The 26,002-nt window shown below is 43.7% G+C and overlaps 1 protein-coding gene across 1 annotated transcript in view; it reads left to right on the plus strand.

The window, feature by feature from the left end:
• The window catches only part of DPYD (dihydropyrimidine dehydrogenase), a 308,967-nt gene extending 301,511 nt beyond the window's left edge, over positions 1–7,456 (plus strand). The window contains exons 22-23 of the mRNA XM_015870373.3: positions 3,640–3,780; positions 5,978–7,456. Coding sequence (XP_015725859.1) covers positions 3,640–3,780; positions 5,978–6,148 — 312 coding nt within the window. The 3' untranslated portion in view covers positions 6,149–7,456. The remainder of the gene's footprint in view (positions 1–3,639; positions 3,781–5,977) is intronic.
• Positions 7,457–26,002: the final 18,546 nt, after the last annotated feature.

Below are 26,002 nucleotides of genomic sequence, written 5' to 3' on the forward strand. Positions count from 1 at the left end.
ACCAAGTGTGGAATCCCATAGCACCATTTTAGACAGTCTCTTATTGGAGTGAAACTGCATTTTTAAACCGTGAAAGCTGATTGTTTCTTGCTGCACTGTTTATTTTGTTTCAAACATTTATGATTCGATGGGAGCAAGAAACTCAGAGATAGCTCGAGATGCTGTGAAAGAGTGCACCTGCAGAACATCTTTTAAGTACCAGTGTTATTTTAGTCAATAAAGTCTTCAAACTTTGCAAATGGATAAAGATGTGCTTTCTCCTTGAGAGAAGGAAGTGCATAAAAGACACAGCATCCAGGAGCATAAATGAGAAGTAAAACATATGACACAGTCATTTGAAATCACTTTCGAGTCTCCAGAATGTCAGCACCCTCCCTGTTTGGGTTTCTCGGTCCCCAAAAGAGTATTTTGTGAGCTTTGAGAAGTGAGACTTGCTTACAAATTCAGAAATCACCATGTCATATGCATTGTTTTTGCTATTCCCTTCGTGAGTTTATAGCTGGAAAAATCTGTTTTGATCATGTTCTGCTTAGTAACTATTTCCTGAGCTTACCTAATGGTATCCTAAATCTTGGACTGTTTCCATCCTTTCCCCCAGCTGCTTCTCTGGAAGGCCATTAACCACCTCACTCCTTTCCTGCTTAAAAGAAACCTTTTCTAATTTCCAGCTTTGAATTTATTCATGTCTGGCTTATAATCATGCGTTCTTGTGCCAACATTGTCGCTTATCTTGAATAGCTCTTTTCCTTCCCTGATGTATATATAAAGAGACATCATATTCCTGCTCTGCCTTCATCTTCCTAGGCTAAACATCTTGTTAGGCTCTTTTTGTCTCCTCTTGTATGCAAGGCCCTACACCCCCTGATTATATGAGCAGCCCTTCTCTGCAACCTGCCAGAGCTTTGGCTTTTGTAACATTCAAACCATGTTTAAAGTATACAAATGTGAATCCAGCAACTCCCTGAGAAAATTGTTAATTACCTACGCTGTTTAAATACGTGCCTTTGTTAGATTAAAAAGCGTTTCACTATCAGGAATCTTCCTGTGTAGACACTTTTAAAATGTAAGCAGGCAATGGAAAGCTTCTTCTCTGTAGGTTGCACAGGTTTTACATCACTGCTTCAGATTCTAAAAGACAGAAGCACAGTCCCATACTTACAGACAACAAATCTATTTGTGGCATGCCATGCGATGTTTGGGAGCTGTATACACAGGAGAGAGGCTTATAGGATGCTTAGTATTGCTGAGGGCAGTAGATCGCAATGAAACCTCTAACAGGTATGGTACAGACAAGCCTACATGAGAGTTGAAACAAAGAGGAGCTGAATTCGACAGCTACAATTTTTCAGCAGATACAGATGACTGCAGAAACCTGAGAACAGTAGCGACCTGAAAACTGCTGACCAGTTCCCAGTAAATCCATTAACTTTTCTGAGGAAGATAAAGAAAACACAGGGGCACGAGCAGTTCCTAAGGAATTAAGTTTGATTGAGGTACAGTTCATCAGAGGAGGTACACAAAGGGGTTGTGTGTTCAAGCTTAGCCCTTTGCAATAGCAGAGCAAAAAGTATTAGCTTAAACACTTTCAAAGTAGTTAATTGACCTTTTACAGTGGTTTAAGCAAATAGATTTTACTCCAAATTTGCAGTGAATTTGGACCATGCACATAATCAGCTTGCACAGCTCCGTTGATGAGTGCTAACTCATTAAGCTGTGATAACTTGCTCACTTGCAGTCATCTGTCCACACTCATCATGCTGCCTTGAGCAGTGTGCCATAGACATTTTATACTGAAAGAGCATTAATGTTCTTTACATGTTGCAGACAAGAACTGGAAGGCTTTTAGCGTTGGCTGAATGCAACCAAGGTATTTCACTTATAAGCAAGTTAGGATTTGGCACAGAGAAAACATTTGAACATTTTTGGAACAACAAAAAGAAGTGTAATTTCCCTATCCTTCTTCGTGGGTTTAGGATATGGCTGAATTTTCTACCTCTGCAGACATTAACAGCAACCTCACAGATCCTACTGCTGAATTCAGTGAGATATGAAATTTATCTCATGGTGTAAAGGCACTACTGAAACTTACACGATGAAGGCCAGGCAAATAGAGACAGTGTTCAAAAGCTCTCAGTAGTATCCGGAAGGAAAAGTTGAACTGATTTCTATATTTAATCCATGTAACAAAGATTTTCTTTAGAATTAACACTGATAAAGCTGTGTTACCTTATTCCTCTGATGTGGCATAGGAAGGATTAGTGATGCTTAGTTCATTTGAAAGTAAGACTGCCCAGAACAACATATGCAATGAAAATGTAAGGCACTGGAATCCAGATCTTCAGTTTTCTATTTGAGAACTGAAAACTATAGTGAGCACTGTATGGGATTGCAAATCATACAGTTTAACTATAGTATGCTAGTAGACACTGAGAAGGGTTGATATGTTTTTCTGTTGTTGTTTTTGACTGGTGGGAATAAGGTAAATATTACTTCCTCAAAAGAATATTGAGAAACAATATGAAAGTAAACCCTTATCATGTTTTTTGGAAATGAAAGACCAAAGGTAAATACTTTGAAGCTTGTAACTCTAGGTAGACTTGTCTGTATCTTGTTTTCGGCTTGATCTCTGGCATTTTTCAATTGACTTTTATCGAATTCCCTAATGAAAATCATGATTTCTTTGATTATTACCGCAGCATGACTTTGAAGCCAGGTCTGTGCACCTAAAATTCAGTAGGATTTTTGAAATACCTAACGGTTGTGCCCCTTCTTAAAACAAATGTAGAATATGCTGTTGCATCACATAACGTGCATTTATTGAGCTCAAGTTTTTTTAACCATGTAGAACCCTGCACCTAAAATCTAGCTTGTTTTGCAGCATGAGAATTGTTGTCAAAGCCAACTTAGCAAACTCAGAAAATATCCAGGCAAGCAATACTGTACCTCAGAGGGAATCTTGTAAAATGCAGCGATGTTCACCATCTGTGCTATACTTCCGCAAGTTAAGCTGATTTAACTAAGGGATATCTATCCTCTATAGAACCTGGGACTTGTCCCATCCCTGCCTTTCACTGGGCATGGTTGAACTGCCACTGAACTGTGCATTTTCCCTTTACATAAAGAGCAAACAATTTTCATCAGGCACATCCCCAACAACTTCTTTCAGAGGGCACTTGCTCTTCTTGTGGTAGGTACTCACAATGTGTGTGTGTCTGCTATGAGTTCTCAAATCTGTGCTAAAGAGAAATGACCACGGATGGTCAGATTGTCTGCAGCATGTCACTCCTGCTTTGTGCACCATTTTCTTTCCTGAAATGTCACACAGCAATGGTAAAACGTAGACAGATAAAACAGTATGTTCGAAAGTACAACATATGTAAGATATTTGTGCAATGTATTTAGATACAGAGATGTACTTTTAGGGCTGCTGCCTACATTCAAAATGTACCTTTATGAAGCTTTCTTTGTATTTTACAGAATATGTGAGAGTTGACAAATTGGAAATTTATAAGAAAAATCCTAAACATCCTCACAATACCTGGCCAATATTTCTATATTAAAGTACTAGAGAGTGCTCCTGTGCAGCTATAGAAACAGCTTAGGTATCTTCTAAATGAGTCAATAATTTTTTTTCCCTAGGATGTAATTGGAAAAGCGCTGCAGTATATTGGAACATATGGTGAGCTCTGCAACACAGAGCAAGTTGTGGCTCTGATTGACGAGGAAATGTGTATCAACTGTGGCAAATGTTACATGACCTGTAATGATTCCGGCTACCAGGTAAGAGCACAGCTGTAATTAGCAGGAAGGCACAATGAGTTATCTTTCTGCTGCTGGGAAGGAAGAATCCACCTTCTGTTAATGAGCAGGTGGCAAAAGCAGATGTCTAAAACACAGCATTTGCACCCCAGTGTGCTCCCAGGCTATGCCATACGAGCTCTGTCGGAGCCGTTTGCTCCACAGCACTCAGTGCAGCTTCTCCGGGGAGGCCACACAGAGATGGGGCCGTGCCTCTCTGCTCACTCTGGGTCACTCTCCTGGCCTCTCCCTAACCACAGGTGGGAACAGGATTCTTCCTGTGAGGAAGAAAATGAAGGAGTGGGTCAAATGGAGACAGGAAGATTCCAGGGAGACCTGAGAGCAGCCTTTCAGTATCTTAAGGAGGGCTATAGGAAGGGGACAGGCTCTTTAGCAGGGTCTCTGTGGAATCTATTCTGCATTAAACAATGGTTTCTACATTATTTTTTCCATTCATCGCATTGCAAGAAAGGTTTGTCAAAGACAAATACTTTAACTGAGAAATGAGTCTCCTCAGAACACCAAGACCTTTCGTTTTCGTTAATTCAGTTTAATCAATATTGTCTGAAGACTTTCTTAACTACATACAGCCAAAGAAGGAAGTCTTCCCATCTAAAATCAGCTCCAGCAATTAAAACAATTGTCAGAACAATGATAGACATGTTTTTTCCATTGATATGAGAAATCCAATGCTGCATTTGTACAAGATTAGATGATTAGAGTAGTCTTTATCTAAATTTCTTCTTGACACTGATTTGCACTGCCTTGTGTCACATTTCCCAGCAGAAGAGAGACTATAGTTCTTGGAGAGCAAAGCACTGTGTCCTTACTTAGTGCAAATTACTTCTCTATAACTGGAAAAAAATTAGTACCAAAGGATGCAAAGTGTAAAACCCTATGAGGTTGCTAGCAAAAGAAGGTTTTCTCCTTAAATATTTAAGGAAATTGCAAAGAAATTAATGGCACCAATTTGCAAAGAAATTCTTAATTGTAAAGAAGTCAAAAGCCCCACGTACCTCAAAATATCATCTGCTGATCTTTGTTTCAAGATATCCACGCTGTCAGCAGAGCTACCATCTTGTTGGGCTCCAACAGAAGAGCTTTCCCCAACTTGAAGGTGGCACTGCAGTCCAGGACTCTGTCTCTTTGAACTCCTTAATGATGCACATTGTTACTGGGGAGAAAGGAAGGAGTCCTAAATACAAACCAAAGTCTTCTTTGTGCTCAAGCTGAATTAGAACACACAGATTCAGGGTGTTTCGTACTTTGTGCCGTTACTTTTTCTGCAACGGTTTCATCACTTTCTCCCGTGCAAAACCCCAAATGCCACAGACATGCCCTGGAGTTTCCCCACAGACCCACTTGTTTGCTCCCCAGATGCTGGCAGTACCTGGGGGCATTTGCCAGGCCCTGCTTGCTTGCAGACACATGAGAGTGTGGTTTCCAGGCCTGACCTTGTCTTCCTAAAACTCTTACATTTTCCACTGTTTATTATTTTTTTAAACTTTCCTAGGCTTGTTTCTCAGACACTGAAGCTTTTGTGGTTCCGTGATGCTTTCATTTATGCTTTTAATTGCCATTTCCATTATACCAGGAGCTTATTTCATTGAGACTTCAATTGTTTTTTCCCATTCGAATTCACTTATCACACTAATTGGTAATGAGGATTCACTGCATGGAAATGTGAGAAAGAAAGCAAGCTCTGCATGCCCAAAACTCAGATAGCCCTTTCGAAGACTTGCAAAGGAAAATAATCACAGAAGGCACAGCATGGTGTGTTTATCCCCACTTTTTATTAAATTGTTTGTGCTGTGCTGACAATAAAAAATCAGAAGAGCCCAGAGTTGCCTGCTGCCAGCACTGCTCTGCGGCCACAGTGTTTCCTGGTGTTCCCTTGTCAGAGGGCTGTGCTGTGACACTGCCTCTGGACAGGGAATCATCCCCGTAAGCCTGAGATGCAGGGGCTGGAGTCATCCCTTGCTGCCCACCCTGGATGGTGAGATGGCATTCCTAATTGAAGAGTCAGGGAGCTTCTTCCCTGCCAGCCCAACAGTCGCTATAGCTGTAGCACCAGAGTGCACCAAAATGACTCCAAGAGCCACACTACAGGAAATGCAGGCACTGAAATGGGAGTGATTCTGACCTTTCCTGCATCAATAACACGCACTCCCATCCACAGGCTATCCAGTTCGATGCTGAAACCCACCTGCCCACGGTCACTGACAGCTGCACGGGCTGCACCCTGTGCCTCAGCGTCTGCCCCATCATTGACTGCATCCGCATGGTTGCCAGGACCACTCCGTATGAGCCCCGGCGAGGGCTGCCCCTGGCCCCGAACCCCCTGTGCTGAGCTGTGCCGGTCCTGTGCTGCCTTACTGCCACTGATTTGACTTCTAATTAACCCTCAAAATCTACTCTTATGGGAAAAAAAAAAAAAAAAAAAAAAAAAAAAAAAAAAAAAAAAAAAAAAAAGTGATATTGGGAGGCATTGCAGTGAAAACTCTTTTTTTCCAGTTAATATTTTTATGACAATTAGGTTCTGAAATTACAGAAAGGCAGCAATTAGGTGGTTGTAGCTGTCAGTTGTCCACTGTCTGAATTGTAACTTTTTCCTTGTGATTCGTGCCGTAATTTCAAAAGTCCTCTGTAGGCTGTTTAATCTCTATGTGATTTCTGGCTGTAAATATAATTAAGAAACCATTTTTAATGAACTACAAATCAATGTACAAGCTAACTGTTTTCAAGGAGGCATTTTGTAATTAAACATTACATTTAGTTTTAAAAGAGTTTCTTAGAAGATGTAATTAACTACACGGCATTCAAACAAAGTGATGCTGCTTCTATTTTTCTATGGGAAGAAATGAAAGGGAATTTAAAATAGGATTTAAGAACTGGATTAATCACTTTCAACTACTACAGCATATGGTAGTGTATTTTTATAATCCTTTCTAATTCTTTCTCACACCAGTCACTTAATAAGAATAAATTTGCTGTGCACTGACACATGCTGAACTCTTCAGATTTGGTGTTGCCCGGGTAGCATCATCCTTATTTTTTTCCCCCAGTGAACACTTATAACATCTATCTACAAACAGTTAAACCAGCTTATTGCAAAGCCCAGGTTTCATTTTAGTGTTTGGAGAAGGGACGATGTGTTTTTTCCAAGCTCATCCTCTAAATAACTTTTTAATCACACCAATTAATGTTCCGGAATGTACACGATACAGGTCAGAGATCTGATTAGGTGCAATTGGAATACATACCCTGCAGACTGCGTTTGCCAAACATGCATGTATAGGGCAAACTGGCAAGATGATTTCCCCCAGTGCCAATTCTTCATACTTAGCGGTTATGTGTGGTTACAGTGATTTCACGACCAAAAAGAAATACAGATTTGTCTGTCTTACTGAACAATATCTCAGTATTAATCCATTTTTCATTCACAGTAGGAACTTTCTAATATGAATGTATTGCTGTCAGCTTTACTCCACTTAAGAATATAAAGCCTTTAGTTTCACAATAATAATAAATGATCTATTCATTCAATTTCTTATACGCTATATTGCAATCGGCAAAAGCTTTGATTAAAAATATTCCCTAACTTTCATTTCCTGGTTTGCGATTTGTGCACCAAATTACAAATAAATGTTGCAAACAACTTGTTGGTGTTGGGTTGTTGTTGGGTGTTTTTTGTATTATTTACTAAGCAGAATTTTCTTCCAGAGACTCGTCAGGTGGTGCTTCATGATCTCTCCAATGCACTCCAGGAATCATTAATAAGTTAATTTACGTGTACATTATTCCACTAATTGCCTATAGTGCAGAATGCAGTGTGCTCTTTGCCCCTGTTTGGTGTTTCTTTGTCTCCTGTTGACGTGTCTTCCTTTTGCATCCCTTTTCCCCATGCTTAAGGCTCACCTTGTGACATCCCTCGGCAGGCTCAAGCCCAAAGTCTCCACTAATAGCTTTGTCTTCTTACTTCTCCTCACAGTTGTGGATTTTTCACACTTAAGTAGTAATATATAGTTGTACTGATTAGAAAATATTGGCCTGAAACTCATTTCAAGCTCTTGGTCTTCTGATAGCTGCTTCTCTCACATGAGTAATAGGAGACTCGGGGCAAGAACGAGTTGTTGAGTGTTTGGGATGAGGTCTGGGTGGTCTCAGTCTTCTTTCTGAGAAGCTGGTTGACAAATACTGTGCTCTTAAGCAGGGCAGGAAAAAAATCAAATCCAGATTTTCTGGATTGTACATTTGTATTTTATGTATTTTATGTATTGTATTTTATGTTCAGTCAGCAGACACAGGGAACAGTGCCTATCCTATTGCAGGCTGTTACCATCTATTTCTTATTTTGCCTCCTATCACAACCCTCAGAGGTGTTGTGCCAGCTGCAGCTGAAACAGCCACCTTCCCGAGGTCTCTTGATGCAGTGCTATGATGCCTGATTCAAGTCATTGACTAAACATAGGTTCTTTTCATCACAAACATAGCAACAAAATCAGAGCTTTTCCCACGATAATCAGTATTCCTAGGATAACCAGTGTTCCCAAATTGCTATAACATCTGTGGAAGATTAGTGATATTCTGTGGGTTGAGATGAGAAGCAAGACTATAATTTACCTTTCTGTTGTTGTTGTTTTGTTTGTTTATTCTTTTTTAACCAAGGGAGGATTAACAAGTTATATCTTTCAGGTTTCTTTCTTTCCATCCACCCTCTCCCCCACTCCTCCTCTCCCAAGTCTATTAACAGGTTCAGGAAATGCATTCCCAAAGGAATGAGAATAATTTCTACCTCTGACAGTCAGCAATAATTCTGTGTGTTTCTGGAACTCAGAGAAATGGCCACACTTAGGTCTCCTGCAGGTCTTAAGCCGTCAGTCAGGTGATGTGTTAACAGTGGCTGGAGGAAGATACAAAAGACCTGTGTTTTGTAGGTTTATGCCTCCATCTTGGGGAATCCATCCCATGAGCACATTCAGGAACAAGGAAACAAATCAGTAAAATCTGATCCATTTTGCAAATGCTGTAGCCAGTTATTTAAAAAGGGATATGAATTTTCAAAGCATAAAGGGTTCCAAATTAAGTTCATATATTTCAATGATTTATCTGCACGTTCAAGGAATTATATCATATTAAAGGCATACTGAGCCAGATCCTGCAACCCTGACCCTCACAGCATTTAGACACGTTGTTCTGTTGATTACTATAATAAAATACTATGATCTGTATTTGACAAATTAAATAATGGCTGAAATGCCACAGCCCATCCTCCTCTCCCACACTACCACATTCTTATTCACATCATATTCCTGAGCAGAAAAAGCTCCCCATGTTCAGTGCATGCTCTGCAGTCCAAGAAATACTTGAAAAGTCTGCCAAATCTGCTTGTGTGAATCCCAGTGCACTCATACACGTTCATTGGAAAAAGAGATGTTTTGCCTGGCTAACAGGCTATACAGGCAGTTTGCTTTTTGGCCTCTAGGATGAACATACACAGTATTTCCAAGGCACGGCATTGGCAACAATAATAGCTGCCCTTGAAAAATTACACAGGATTTTAAAATTATGTATTTTTCATGATTTGAAATGAAACATTAATTTGATCTCTTAGCAAAATTAAAAACAGTGTTTGTGCACAAACCTGATGGGCAGCCTATATATTTCCAGTGCAACCCAGCACTGTTCTGATGCTTTACCAATTGTTAGAGTAGGACTTGTTTACAGACACTCATTTGCTTGGTCCCTAAAACTGGGCTGGGGAAACACACAGGCTACCTGTCTGGAGATGCTGCCCTTCCACACTGTCTCTTCAAGGATGCAGGACTGCAGGACAAGACATCCATGGAAGAAATGACTTGGCAGCCAGCAGCCCCAGAGTGGCTCACTGTTCCTGCATCCCGCTCCCCATGTTTCCATACATACTGCTGTCACTGTTGGTTCCTCCAGCTTTGTTATCTCAAGGTGGCAAAAGAACTTGCTAGATTCCAGCCAAACCACCCAAACCCCAACTCAAACCAGCAGCCCCACACTTCATAAAACCACCTTTTTTAACACAGTGTTAGAAATATAATGGTAAGCACAGATATTTCCTGTCACGAAGAAGGTTCTGCCAACATATTCTGTGTGCATGTTTCATAATTTATCTACTGTAACATGAAGTTGGGTGCCTTGTTAATTTTTTATATTTTTCAACATTTCCTAGTAGAAAATATTTTTTAGATAAAATATTTATTTTATTGGCAACAGTTTCCCCTCACCAGGATGCTCCACTTCTTTGATGAACTGTGCTAGATAAGTTTTCATTGGCAACATCTGGCAACCTGGCACTCTGTAGGCAGCTGGAATGGTAGCTCCAGTGTCGCTGCTGGGCCTGTCAGATAATTAGGCTGCTTATGGGCCATCTGGGTCACTCATTTCTGCCGTACCATTTTTCTTTTCTGAGGAGCTGTGCACTCTGCGGTCATTTCTTCAATAGAAGTGCCTGCAGTTTTTTGTGGCTGGGCTTCCCTGCTTTGCCTTTTTTTTTTTTTCACACCAAGCACATGACATTACAGCACAGTTAAGGTTGCTCCTTGGTATGGCTGCCAGCCACTCAGGAGTTCTTTGCTTGCATTTCAGACAGGGAATACACACACTGGGAGCTGCCATGGGCAGCTCACATTGGCTGTGCCTGCTGGCCTCCCCCAAGGCCACACTTCTCGCCTGCCTGGTCCAGAGACACAGCCTTCCTACTGCTCACTGGAGACAGGTTTAGGGCTTGTCACTGAAGTCTCCATATGTAATTGTTGAGAAATAGGGTTTGTGGGGAACCAAACTCCCATGGTCATGCAGATGAGATGGCCTGCAGATAAGAGGCAGCCCTTCCTTTGTGCAGGTGCACGACAGAGATCTGTAAGTCTGCATTCAGTGACAGTCAGAGTCTTCTGCCACTCGTGTGGGCATACTGCATTCTCATTTACTTTAGGAAGGGTGAGTGATATGGCATTTGACAACTGTGATGCTAACAAGAGAGGCAAAGAGAAGAGCAGAGATGCTTGGCTGCATGGCCATCCCCATCCCAATGGAAGTAGCAGGGCCATATGGTGCCAACTGCCCCAGGCAGGGGCTGCAGGGTCTGCCCAGAGCCCTCCTGCTCTGCTTCGGCTTTGTGAGATTCAGTCTGTCCTCTGTGCTGCTGCAGGGCCCTGGTCAGCCCTTGCATCACTTTGATGTTAGAACAAAAACAAGCACTGTGGAATTCCTTTTTTGAAGCCTTTAAGAATTATTTGCATTATTTGAAAAAAAAATAAAATTTTTAAATCCGAGTGAAATAGAAATAAATAATCTTAATTTGCATAAGGATAAATATGTATCAGAGCGGTAAGCAAAATTATGTCTTGGTGTTTCAGCCAGCTCTGCAGTGATTTCCTGCACAGTCACGTGCTGTGTAATTGCAGGAACTTCCCATTGTACATATTTGCTGTTTCACCAGCGCATGAAGAACGGTCTTTTAAAAAGCCTCACTCTGCACTCTATCGATCTTTTCTTTTGATTGTGTGTAGGTAAACCCCTTTTGTAAGTTTTATGAGGTGCAAACATATATGCTATTTTATGCTACCAGTCTATTTATTGGATTAGCTTCAGGATTTGATGCAAAAGCTTAAGATGATATTGAAAACACATATCACTTCTATTGTAGCTAAGAAAATCAGCTTTAGAATTAGAGAGACCTTGTAGCAGGCATTATGTATAGCCCTTTAGCTTTTTAGCATGGCTGTTCTTTGTTGCCATAGCAACTGAATTAACCATTTCATTAATATAATGGAATAAAACACATTTATTCATTTTTGCACTCACGGGTAATCCACATTCAGCTTTCAGCATACTTGTCAAGCTGTGTCCCTTTCACCTCAGCCCCTGATATTTCCTCAGCGTTTCCAAAGGGCTTTTATTTTAATTTTTCCTCATTGGGGAGAGAGAGAGAGAGCTGTTGGTTTTGAAGAATGTTATATTTTTGTAATTAAATTTACCTCCGTTTCATTGGCTAGCTTCCATTTAGCATCCCTTAAGTGGCAAAGCAGACTTCACAGGCAGCATTCGGCTCGAGGAAGCGGCGTTCTTCGCATCAGAAAAGAACAAATCATTTAAAATACTGAAGGCCCCCTGCCCACACGCAGCTCGCAGGCTGGGCTTGGCGTGGTGCGTCCTACTGCAAATACTGACAGTACTCAGCTGTGTGTGCTGCCCAAACATTCCCGGTGCTGAACTGTAGTGTGAGGAGCAGATGGAGTGCTACACTCTTTGTTTACCCTGGTTTTAATGTTTCCCAAGCCATGCCCACACTTTGTGATGGTTATTGAAATAATAGCTTAATTAAAACAGTAAGCTCACCATCAGCGCAAGGAAGCGGGAGATGCTCCATGCGTGCGGCATGGCAGAGGCAACGCCAGCCTGTGTTTACGTTGCTCTTCTCAAGAAGGGCCACTTCTCTCCTTCCTGTGCTTCGCCCCTGCAGAGCTGCTGCAGAGTGAGTGGTGCTGTGCTGAGGCACGTCCCATCCCACACTCCCTTGCAGCTCAGATTCTGGCCAGCAGAAGTAATGAAAAGCAGGACTACCAATGCAGATAGGGAACAGTCTGCCATCAAAGACCCCCTAAGTTGGCACATACCGCCTGCTAGTTGTAAAGGGGCCAGGTGACGTGTGCTGGCCGTGTGTCAGCAGCCAAGTTCCCAGCTGGGTGACAGTGATGCTCCAGTACTGGGCCTGCTGGTGTCACCAGTGATGTGACAATACTCGGGCAGAAACTGGCTCTAGGTAAGTACATACATGACTGCCCTGCCATAGCATGGACCCGTGCAAATTCACAGGCCAAAGTGCAGTCTGTGAAATTCATTAGTATTAATAATTCCACATCTGAAGTCATTGCAAATGCAATAGAGTAGCTAATGCAGAAGGTTGGGCTGGTTGTTTTTTTTCCTCATAGAATTCTGAAGTTAGTAATGCGAAACCGGAGTTTTACTGGAAACAGAGCAGATGTGTAAATGATTTTGAGAAATGAGTTAATTAACTTTGAATGTATAATCCCTTTCATTAAAAAGACAAGGCTTAGAAGTAACTGCACAATAGTATATTGCCTCCTATAAGACTATTCATTCATTGCTGTTTGAGTGAATGTATAAATCATATAATCTACAAGGGCTGGTAGGTTCTATGCCACTCACATGTGCTGCTTTCCCTACCTGAATTACATAGTAAGTGCTTCCTCCTAGGCAGCTCATTGTGTGAGATGTGCCCCGAGCCCCAGGAGCAGAACACTGTGCAGCTGGCAAGGGAAAGGCCCACAGCCCGCCCCGCACACAGCACCTGAGCACAAAGGCTCTGTGCACGCTGCAGGCAGCACTGGGGCCACATCCTCCTCCTGCCTTTGTTTCTCTGTGCACTGAGAGCACTCTCCCAGCTGCCCACTAGCATAGCACTAATTTAATTATTTTACCAGTGCTCACTGTGATGCTGAGACACTGGAATGAGTGAATGCCATGTTAATGATAAGCTTTTGAATCAATAGTCTACTTTTGGGCAACTTGTGATTTGGTACAAGTTTTTACCCAGAAGAATATCTCCTTTAGTGGTTAACAAAGAGCTTGTGGTTTCCAACGGCACTACAGCCAAACAGTAGAGGTCTTTCTGCACACAGAGGCTAGCAGCGGCATGAGGACATGCCTGTGGGTTTTTTTCAACCCTAGCAGTTCTCTACTATCCTTCACTACAACGTGGCACTTCATAAAATGACAGGTAGGTGCTTCCATTGTTCAACAAATAAGGCAGAGTGGTTTGGGGTGGGACTCTCACCTTCAGCCCATTGGAACTCCTCTTGTCCAGGCAAGAGAAGAAATAGCAGTGTTTAAAGCCAAGGCACCCAAAGAACAGGGCTGCACAGCCACTTTCCTTTCCCCATTCCCTGGCACTGGCTCTGGACCCCTGGGACTGAGGAGCAGCACTGCCCAAAGCCACAGTGCCCACCATCAGCACCACCGCTATGGGGAACCTGGTAGTCCTTGTCCCCTCTTAACCTCCATCTGCATCTGTAAAATGAAGGTTAAAAACTTGCTTGCCTCTCTCCTGAGGCCTATTGTATGGCTGATTAACACTTGAACAATACGCTGCGTCTGTTCCAAGCTGGATATTATTTCACCATCTAGCGCAGAGCCTCTATAAATCAAGCCGTGGTGGCGGGCTTAAAGCCAAGCACCCAGGTGAGAACGAAGGCCGCTAAAGGCACACTGTACAGCCCAGCAACAGGCACCGAGAAGGGCCGATGGCTGCTGCCCCTGAGCGCTGTCGGAGCGCCGGCAGCCGCCCACGAGCAGAGCCAGCCCCAGGCCGGGGGAAGAAGCGGCTGCGGGCGTTCGCCGGCGGCCGCCTCTCTTTCCCGCAGCAGAGGGCAGCGTTTCTCCAGGTCCCGCTAAGAGGAGCGGGGAGCGCCTGCTCAGCGGCTGCGGGCTGCGCGGTGCCCCGCTAATTGCTGGGCTCGGCTAATTGTTGGAGACAAAAGTAGCCTAACGCGAGATGCGAGCCACCTCCTGCCTCACAGCCCGTAGCCAGTACTGCGGGAAGCCGAGGCACTCGGTGAGGCAGGAATTTCCAAGCTTAACTATTCTCCCAACAGCCCGAGGGCTTGCAGCGGTACCCGCGATCCTAATATTTGTGCTGTGACAGACATCGCATCTATGGTCATACAAACACGTTTGAATACCGCTTTCCCCCGCCGTCTGCATTGCCCTTCGGTAATGAATGAGAGGTGTAGCCTCCAGGTTAGGGCAGCACACACTGATGAGTCACTAATTCAGAAAGATTTCTTTCTCTACTTGGGTGCCTGGATTTATCCCAGTTATCTATAGTACGGACTTGAGGCCTTAGAAGCAAATTGTTTACCATCGGTAGCTCAACAAAGCACCTGGGACTTAGCAGCAGCTCCCTTCTGCCTGCTGCAACAGCACACACTCCGGTGTGGGGCCATTGGTTACAACATTAACCGAACTTTCCAGAGCACATGAGTGTAGATGAAGTAAGAGGCAGAGCCATGGCCAACAAGTCTCTGGATACCAGAACAAAATTAACATCACAAGAAGAGAAAGGAAAGTGTTACTGTTATACCAGCGCTGCTGAATTGGCCAGGCTGAGCTAAAAATAGATGGGAGATGTCTGTATTACAGCAGAACGAGGATGACTTCATGCTACTTAAGCTGAAATGGTATTTTGCTGCATGAAATGTTAGGCGTATAAACAATGCCTTATATGTACTCATCTGCCATATAGACGTGTTTATATATGTGTGTTCCATATAGTACAAATTTCATATAGGTCTAGACACGTTAATTATTACCCATTGCTATGTTTCTAAGAACGTCATTTGAAACACTGCTAAAGAGCTATCTGTGGATCTAGCTCCAAGGCTAGCTCCAAATACTTTGTCTGCAACATATGCAGCCCAAAACCTAGCTTTGAAGGGGGGTGGGTGTGAGCAGCATGGAAGGATGAGCCCCTGAGCTGCCTGGTGAGAGCCAGCTTTGCTTTGAAGTTGTGTGCAGCCCTGCTATGGGGGTAACAGAGTGGCTGACAGGGCCCGAGGAGGGGCCCTTACTCACTACATGAGATGATTTTCTTGCCCTTAAACTACCAGCTTGTAGATCTGCTACTCTTCCTAGGCCAGGCCTGTGTCTAGACAGAAAATAACAGCACACAAAAAATCTGTGCTATCCTCCAGCTTCAAATAACCCCTTCGGGATCTAATCCCTCTATGTGATGTCTTCACTTATCAGCACACTGCCACCAATACTGACCCATCAAGACTGTGCCAAGGGATGGGAGTGATGTGAAATCCAATCCTCACAAGGGCCCTCAGTGCACTAAAGAGAAGAGGTGCTGAGGCTGCTTCCCCACCGCTAAGACAGAGCACACAGACAGCCCCAGAAGCTGCCCCTGTGTTGAGTGAAGCCCCCAGGCTGCTGCCACTGAGGTGCCCAGGGCAAATCTGAGCCCCACTGCTCTGCCCACAGGCTGCAGCCCACCATGCCTAGTAACCCATAACCCCTGTTCTACCTGTGCTCACTGCCTTGCATGCCTTCTTTTGCTTTCACTGCAGTAAAAATAGCACAGTTCTAAGCAACCTCCCTGCTGCTGATTCAGAAGCACATTACTGTAGCACAGATGTATTTGAGGGTGAACATAAAGGCATCTTCTTTCTCCATTGCTCTGAAGTCAGTGGCTCCTCTCTCCTCACCATTGCAGGACATCTCAATGTCACCTCTGGGAGCAGGATGGGGAAACAACCTGAATATTGGCTCTGAGTAGTAATGGCTCTTCATCTCTGTTCTGAACTGTAAACAGAGCATGCCAGAGCCCAAATAAGAACTGTAGTGCAGGTCGGTGTGGCATGCACGCAGATACTCTGATGGCTGGTGTGCAATAATTACCTGTGATTATTGCACAGTTCAGCTCATGAGTCAGCCAGGCATGCTTTCTGCTTCTGAAACATCATTTCACCCCACACACCTTTCCTGACCTCATACACTCTGCTTCTTTGAAGATGCCTGTGCATTCTGTCAGCTTTAGACATTAATCACACTGCTTGCTCATTACTGCACACTCCAAATCAAAATTAACATCACCTCGTGTATTGCCAAAGCCAGCAGCTGTCTCGGAGCAGGGCGTAAGGATGACCCCTGGGTCCAGCAGCCTCCACAAGAGTCCAGACAGGCCTGGAGGTGCCAGGGCCACAGCTTACTGCCATGCCCCATCACAGGGCCACAGGACACACATGATGCCCCTGCCCTCAGCACCTTCATTCCCTTTTCCACAGGCCAGGCACCCTGCAGCAGCTGTACACATGGCTGGAGAAAAAGGAATGAGCTAGGAGGGTTTCATTCCTTGATGCACTTGTTAATTGAAAAATATCACTTTAATTCAATAACAACATATGTTGAATAAACATAATAAGCCGGCAGTAGCAGAGTGATGGTGCTATGCTGTCACTTCTGCTTTAGCCTTTCGGGTTCAAATGAGTGTGTTGTCAAATGGCTCCTTTATAGTATTTGCCAAAACATGTTTGCAGAAAGGCTCCGGCACAAGTGTAGTGCACCGTGCCAAGGCCACCAAGTGTGCATGTGCCAAGGAGCCCAGTGGCCAATGGGAGACGCACCGGGACAGCATAAGAGAGGCTGCTCTGGAGCAAGGGGAGAGGGCACATGGCAGTCATCAAGGCATTTCTACTGGCAGTCAGCTGGAAAGATGCAGAACTTCTCTCACAAACATGACTGCTATGAACTTAGTAGGAGCTTGCAAGTTTTAGTGTTTACAGATGGCTTCATTTGGCAGTCATTATTATAGGAACAACTCGTCTGAATGGAGCTAAAGGCTGCCAGAAGAAAAGTATTACAATTAGACCAACACCTCAACCCATGACAGCTCATACCTTAGTACCATCCATGTTACAAGGATGTTGGATTTACCATGGCCACAAGCCTGGTGTCTATTATTCCCCTCTTTAAATCAGCAGATGTGCTGCAGAGGCTCCTGCTGCCATGGAGAGGCTGGCTGCAGGATACTGAGTGAGGTGGCTGGGAGCTGGGCTGGGCCAGGGTCAGCTGCAGCTCTCCATAGGAAAGCACCTGCAGTGTGGGGCAAAACCCACATTTGCTGAAGGCACTGCTTTGGTCCAAGATGGGGCTGTTGGCAGAAGGAAATCTAATCTGCCCTTCTGTCATCATAATGTTTGTTATGAGTGGAGAGGCTTCAAATTCAAGCTCAGGGCATCATATCTATCTGCAATGAAAGCTGCCCTCTGTTCCAGAAGTGACTTCCAGCCTTTCCTGGTACCTCTGCTGCTCTGCACCGAGATGCATTGTAGTTCATCTTAGGTTTGGCAGCCACCTGAGAAGTGTAAAATCTCACTGTTGTCTCTGCACCAATTAATGGTTAATTATTCACACAAGGAAGAGCTCCAATAATCAATCATGTGCATAAAATACAGAATTTGGCAGAGCTCCATGGAGAGTAACTGTCAGAGAACACTTGTATTTTGAACAGATAGTAAGTCAGGACACCTCATTCCAACAAACAGTTGTAGAAAAGTTTTAACATCTCTACCTCTTGCTGGAAGACGTTTCCATCAGCAACAGAGCAACAGACCTTAACCACAGACCTCAGCAGAACAGCAACAGTAACAAACAAGCTCCATTGTTAAACAAACTCTTGATAAGAGCCAGATGATTTCTGCAGACAATTTTGTATGCAACTGCTAGATGCAATTTGCAGAGTGAGTGCCAAACAGCCATACTAATTATTTCTGGGCTGATATTCCCTCTGTGACATGGTAGCATTTGGAGAATGGGGACTAATCAACAAGTGAAGAGCTGAAGTAGGAGATTACTAATATGGCTTCTGAGAAAGAGAAATATCACAAATACCAATGCAAATACCTCCTCTTCACACACACACTCTCAGTTTGCACCAAGCCAACCCAATGCACACAACCAGCCTACCTCTTCATGTCTTTTTGGCACTCATGTAACCAGCCATGCAGGGCACTGCAACCCACCCACGGCCAGGCCAAGCCTCAGCCCTGTACACACACTGCCTGACAGCGTGCCAGACTCCCAGCTCTGCACTGTTCTGGGGCGGTGGTGGGTCTAGCAAGAAGTTCACTTAATTTGAGTCTATTAGCAGGTCGGTGTCTGCTTTTATTCCTGCTCTCTCACTAGCAGTTTGTTCTGAGTCAATTTATCAAATTGGATGCTTCTGTGCACTGCATAATATGAAATGGAATAGAAAAGCATTCCTGCTGTACTGCAAGGTTTTTGCTTTCCACTCCTTTCCTCTGTCTTATTTTCCCTTTTTTGCTGTTGAGCCAGTGCTGTACCAAGTTTAAGCAGCATAATTTTAGTCTGGCACAGCAGACACAGTGATTAGTGAAAAGAAGCAGGGAAAAAAAAAAAAAGAGTACGCTGGCTTTGAAGACTTTTAGGTCATATTTTTCTTCTGTTAAAAAGAGAATTTATATGCATTAAAAGACTAATTACTGAAAGTAGAATATCCATTTAATATCTGATTGGAAACAAATCATCAGATTGCTTTGGATTCTGAAAATCAGCAAGTTGATGGATGATAATGAGATTTGACCAAGGAAATAAAGAGTCCAAAACCTGCAAGCAGCAGCAGCAGCAAGAATGCAGACAGTGTTTGTTAAAATGCCAGCAATTCTCCCTTTGCTGCATGTTCAACGGTAGCAGGGTCTTGAGGCCAAGGGAGCCACGCTCACAGTGGGGACTACTGGGACAGATTGGATGGCTCAAACCACGCTGGCTTGAAAATATCACCAGATCGGTTCTTCATTGCAACAGCACAACAGGAACAGATTTGAATTTAATTTGCACCACCATAAGGCCATAGATATCTAATGGCTGGTGTAAGCACATGGGATGTCAGTCACACCGACAGAGACCTGCTGCTCTGCATGCCATGGACCTGTAGGGAGGCCACAGCTGTTCCAAGACCACAGGCTGGGCCTCGCCTCTTGGTACTGCTCCCTGTGAGCAGCACCTCCAGAGGAGCTGCATCCATCCCAATGGGGACCTAATGTGGGCACGCAGGGTTATCCTTCAAAGTGAAGGGCTTCCCTCTGCCAGCTGGTTGCCTCTTTTCAATTTTTTTCCTGTATATGTTCACATGCACTTGTTGCTGCAATTGCTTTAGAGTTGCCTCAGAGCAAGATGAATTCAGCCATAGTTTAGCCTGGCCAAGGCTAATCTCATTATAGATAATCTTGTTTACCATGTGTACTGCTCATAAAGCAATGCCGGCTGTTAGCTCATGTTCTCCCCAACAGCAGTCCCTTAAAGATACCTACAAGGGCTTTAATGGGGTAGGGACAGCCCATTCCCACCCAACCTAACACCTCATTCTGTAAGAAGAAGGCAGGCAGAAGCTCTCTCTGCTCACAGCAGCACGCTGCAGTCTACAGCATTGCCAGACCCATATCACATCACCTTGGCTGTAACTCTCACACCCTGATATCGCCTCACAGAGACTGGCCAGCAACAGCCTCACTGGCTTCTGGATGCCTTTAGTAATACAGTTTAACTCTGCTCCAGCAGAGCTTTGCTAAAGGAACAATGCAAATCTTTTCTCTGTTACCATCTTAATAACACACCTAACACACAGCTCTCCTCCTCTAGGCCACGCACACACAGTGCAGAGTTGAGAGCTGACAGCCCTCCAGGATGGAGGTACCTCATGCAGTCCCAAGCAGAGAGAGCCAGCTGCTGTCCCAGCCCGTGTGGCTGGATGAGAAACCACTTCCTTCCTCCCACCACAGAAGCAGGGCTACTGCTCTGCATTCTGCTTTTCGCTTTCTCTCCTGTGCTGTGCTTTCCAATATGCCATCAAATGCTCACACTCATTTTGAGCTCAGCTGATCTGGACCATGCTACCACACCGCCAGTCTGGTGCAATAAAGGACTGCAGAACATTTTTACAGGAGGAAGCTTGTGCTGGTTTAAAAAAAAAAGAAAAAAAATAAATAAAAATCTGGCACTAGGATTTAGGATCTGAGCTATTTTCAGATCTTCACTTTGAATCTTAGCTTGTCAATTAGTTTGTGTTACGGTGTCCTGCCAGGTGATGATGTTCTATTCACTGCATCATCTGTTGGTATCACCAGGTAGTGTAACTGCTGAAAGTTTCCTGTTTTACAGATCACTTGCAGAAGCAGTGAGCATGGCTGCCTTTTAGAACTCACTGCAAGACACTGTTCTGTCTAGACCAGTGTCTGTTCCTTTTCAGCAGTTGAGCTTGTAATTACTTTTCAATTGCAAGATAAACATGGTTGCTTATATTATTTCCTAAAAAAAAGATGACCACAGTCAATATTAAATTGAGAAGTTTTAAATAAACTTTTGTAAGTGAAACCATCGCTTCCTCTTCTGAAAACGAAAGATTCCAAACAAAACATTTTTAATCAGAATGTTCAGGTCTGTCCCCACTATCAATTTAACAGAAGCCTATTGTTTTCGGTGAGAAAAATAATAATAATTCCATCAAAACAACCATTTCTCAGCCAGTCCCACTTGCGTTCATTTCCTGGCAGAGGTACAAGAGGGGAGCTGCCCCTGATGCCTGGCTGCAGAGGGATGGGAAGATGCAATGCTGCTACTAGCACCCTCCAGGGTCATCCCGATGTACTTAATGCATAGGCCAGGGGAAATGCTGCCCTTGACACAAGGAAGCTGTCCAGGCACACTACCCCACTGCCTACGCATTTCTTAAAGACCTGCAGGGATGGTGTCTCCACCACTCCTCTGAGCAGCCTATTCCAATGCCTGACCACAGTTTCTATGAATAATTTTTTCCTAGTATCCAACCTGAGTCTCTCTTAAAACAACTTAAGGCTATTACCTCTTGTCCTGTTGCCATTACCTGGGAGAAGAGGTCAATCCCCACTTCTCACCACAACCTCCTCTCAGGGAGCTGTTGAGTGCCCAGGTCTCACTTGATCCTTCTCCAGACTAAGCAATCCCGGTTCCCTCAGATGCTCTTCATAAGACTTCTGCTCCAGCTTTACTGCCCTTCTCTGGACACACTCCAAGGCCTCAATGACTTTCCTGGTCCCCTCTCTGGAGAGGAGCCCCAAACTGAACAGTGTAATGGAATTGTGACCTCATCAGTGCCAAATAGAAGGGGATGATCCCCACCCTGCTCCTGCTGACTGCACCGTTTCTGATGCATGCCAGAGTGCCACTGGCCTTGGCCACCTGGGCACACTTCTGGCTCACATTTAACCACCTGTCAACTAACACCCCTAAATCCCTTTCCTCCATGCAGCTTCCAGCCATCCTGCCCCAAACCTGCAGTGCTGTGTGGGGTTGTTGCAGAGGCTTCTTCGAGCAGCCATAAGAAATGCACATCTGGAGTGTGAGCATGGCCAGAGAGCAGAACCACCAATCAGATCCCTCCCATTTGTTTTTTGCCTGAAGGCATTCTGCCTGCAACTCACTATCAGGTGCCTTGATGTTTTCTCCAGCTTTGGCAAATACAAACACCGTGTTGCTTTCAGTCCCGGAAAGATACATGAAATGAAGATCAGAGAGCTGCTGATGGTTTCTATATTGTTAATCTTTTCCAAGATCCTGCACATTATGCAGCCAAATGGCAAGGGTGATAGTAGTAGTTATTAGCAGGGAAATATTTGCAGGAATTGCACGGGGCTTGGTGGCTTAGCCGTAAACCCATCCTAGAGAACCTGATTGAAATTTAAAGATGCTTTGGCAGATGCTGTTATTTTCAAAGAGTGAAGACATCAAAGCATGGTTTGTACCACTCATTTTACACTCTTTACGCTCTGCATTTCATGCATTTATATGCATCAAACAGTAACAAATACTAGTTTGTAAATTTATAAGGTGCCATTTTAAGGGATAATCTTTCTCAAAGATATATCTATCAAATACCTTGGAGTTTGACTATAAGGTATTGAATAAATTGTATGTAAAGGGCAAAAGGCTAAACAAGTCATCATTGTTTGCCATTTTAATCATCCCTTCAATGTACAGAAGTCCCTTCAAGCACGTAATTATGTTTTACTGTTCCAGAGACTTTCTGCAGGAAGAAAATATTTGATCAGCACTGTGAATATTTAAAAATATATCTCTATTAAAAATGCACTGCACTGAATTTGTCTCCATTTCTTTTCCATGGCTTCAGCGAGGAATTAAGAAGCAATCCAGTGCATTAAAAATTAGTTATGCCTGTCAAATATCAGTTAGAAAAAAAACCAAAACAATAGTCTTCTTTTCCCATCTTACCTTCATCTATGATTTTTCAGCTTTCTTGTTCTCCAGTGCCAGATTTGAAAAATCTGGATATTTAAAGGAATTACATTGAGCTCCGCTACAGCTTTTTCTGCAGGTGTTGGCACCTGTTCCAACAAAAGCAGTAAATAAACAGGGAGAAGCCGAGGACCTGGAAGACCACAGATGAGGCTGGAAATGAGCACTCAGAACTGGGGTGCACCTAGAAGAAAGAGACCAGCAGCAGGAGCGATGGACACGGCTAGGGCAGGGCAGGGGACAGGGTTTGCTAGAGTAGCATTTCACTTTAAGAAATCCAGAAACATGTCTGCGCCTTGACATTTGGAGACCTGAAAAGTGGTACAAAATGATGACTTCAGAGACTACCAAATGAATCCCATGAGGACAGTTTTCAACCTTAAAAAGAGAAAATATAGACAAAGAGAAATGACCTTGTATACGCTAGTACCCTGGCATCCCTCATTCATAAGTGCTCCGGCATAGATTGTTCTTCCATGGAGATTCACGTCCACCACTGCAGACATGAATAAAAATATGGCAGAAGGCGCTGAGCAAACCTGGGGCTGATGAAAGAGCCAGAGAATATGAATGAAGTGAGTAAAAGAGACCACGGAGAGATTCAGAGTAGGCCAAGCTGACACTGCACTTGCAATCAAGTGTTTACTGTCTGCCCCAGAATCACTCTGCTCCCATCCGTGTTCCCTTCAGCCTGAACAATGCAACATTTCAATCTTCTTTAAATTCAAGGACACCGAGTCCCTGAGTGCCCTGCTTGCTAGCACTGAATGGGAAAACAAACCTGCCCGGGCCTTAACAGCATCTTAGCTTACGTCAGTGATGCAGAACATATTGCTTCAAATGCATATTCTTCTAGGGGTGCCATCCATCCACCCTGACAAGAAATAGAGCACTTCCTCCCTTTATCATGTCTGAGAGGAAGAAATGTGTGAAGCAAAGCTAAAAGTGTGAAATGCAAATGGAAGTCGCCACATCACAGTAATACATTCCTTATACTGTCTAGTAACATCACAGGGATACAGCTTGGGTATGCTAATGTCCCCAACAGATGGCAAGTCGCTGCTACCTACACAGAAGAGGCACAGGAGCAAGACATGACACACAACGGGCAGTGTACCACTGGCTGTGCTCCGCTGCCATGGGGCTGGGGACAGAGGACCAGCAGTCAGAGCTGGAGGTGGTACAGCACTTCAGAAATGCTGTTTGATAAAGTATGGGAGTATTATAGTAGTGCAATATAATGTGGGGATGGGCATCCACATTTTCTTTCCCTACAAATGCTTACGTACAAATGTATAACAAATGCTGTGTACCAAAAGAGTTTTCTTGTTCTACTTAGGACACATCTCAGCAACAAGGGCATATATAAGCACAGCTAGCATCCCAACCTGTAACCCAATCTGTAAGCATATCTTGTTTTGCATCAGTATGGCCCAAATAATAATTTGGAATAATAAACTGAGTCATGGCACAGTGTTATGCTATTTATTTAACTACCTTCATTGGGAATGACGGCTCTGCATCTTATTAAGGCAAAAAGTCATAACTGAACTGAAATAGTTATAAAAATCTAGAGCTTATAAGAGGCCTAATTTGAACCATCAGTCCTTTCTGTACATTCCCAAGTGATGACATTATTATAATACTTTCATTCTTCCCAAAAAAGAATTTAGATTAAAAAAAACACTGAAATACTGCACATGGCTTCAGTTCATATTTACAAACGCATCACAGGCCAACTGAAATACATGGAAGAAGACTGCCTGACCTCCTCACTGAATAAACCCTCTCAGACAAGCCCTGTGGGAGCAGTGCTTTGTCCAGGCTGCTGCTGTACTGACTACAAGTGCTCTGGCCAAAGCTGTCCCTGATATCCCCTAGGGTCCATCCTGGTTCTGCCCTTCCTGCATCTTCTTCCACCTCACAGCAGTTCCAGTGCCCATGTCCCTGTGTGGTGGGGCTACAGATTGCCACAGAGCCTGGGGTAGCCTGCTGTCTTTCAGGTATTTATGCTGTCAGGTTGATTTGGAATTGTGTGGTACAGCTGGAAAGTTCAAAAAGAGGGAAAGCAGCAAGCTAACAAGTCTGTAGCACAAGTGTATAGCTCTGCTTTCCTTGGGACATGGAGCTGCAGTAACAGCACTGCTTTGATCCCTGAAGAAGCTGTGTGAGAAGAACTTAATTATTGAGAAGTGTTGAGGATTCAAGAATGTCATTGGTGGCAACTTTGGAATGTCGATCATTTTTATCCAGTGGAAAATGCTACATTTAGTTTCTGAACAAAAGAAATAGAAAAGAATGTTACTGACAGTGTTTTGAGCTTTTTGTTTTCCTGCTATGCGTTTTAAGTGCTCGGAGCACAGAGGACCAAACAGCCTGGCACAACCTCTGTAATCTAAAACCACCAGTAGAAACAGTAAAAGCAGAAGCCAGTCCTGGCAGATCTCAGGAGGACGTCAAACAGAGCCAACTTCGTCCTTTTTGCCACAGACTTGGAGAAAAATTGGTGAGGTCTTTCTTAAAATTTCTTATTGTGAATCGTATTGCACAGCAAACTACTTGTGATTTATTCCATGCATAGGTGCAATTTCTCCAATCCCACTGTAAGGGAAACTGTTGATCACACCATGAACCTCTGATTAACCATCTGAAGCAAGCCATGAGTCAGCTGCGGGAGCACAGGTGAAGGTAAGGGGAAGGGGTGGAGATTACCTCCACCTCTCCTAGAACCCATTTAAGGGCTGACCACCACTAAAGAAGCATCTCTTTCTGGAGATATCTCCTTTGTGAAGATCTGGTGGTGAGTCTCAACATTATCCATCTTGACTGAAGGCTTCAGAGTTGGTGAGTCTTTTCCTTAGATACACTCTATTTACAAGTATACTTGTTTTATTCCAACTATACATAGTTACACCTGTATTATTCCAACTATACACCCACATTTCTTTCCTGTGATATCATAGGCACACTAAACAAATACAAAACCATTATTAAAACAAGCTTGCTAGTAAATGATAGTGAACTGCTCATTTGCTTGTCCAAAATATGATCACTTCTGCTCTCACTTGTGTGAAAATTCAGTCTCTGAGAAAGAAAAACTCATAGGAAATGGTGTTAATAAGGTAAGCTAGCCTGCACGGCCAGCCTGTAGCACTTTGGGTGCCGAGATGTAAAGGGAGGGTAGTAGCCAGGATACAGCTTTAGAAATCCTGTGTGTGTGGAAAAGTAAATGTCAGGCTCTGACTTTTAATGAAGATAATTTTCTCTGCAAGATTAAATGAACAGGATAGGACTCTGGTCCTCCAAATTGTAACTGACTTGTACCAAATCTATGATGCTG

The sequence above is a fragment of the Coturnix japonica genome, chromosome 11, assembly GCF_054131305.1.
Source record: "Coturnix japonica strain WE chromosome 11, WE-NBRP24, whole genome shotgun sequence".
Lineage (NCBI taxonomy): Eukaryota > Metazoa > Chordata > Aves > Galliformes > Phasianidae > Coturnix > Coturnix japonica.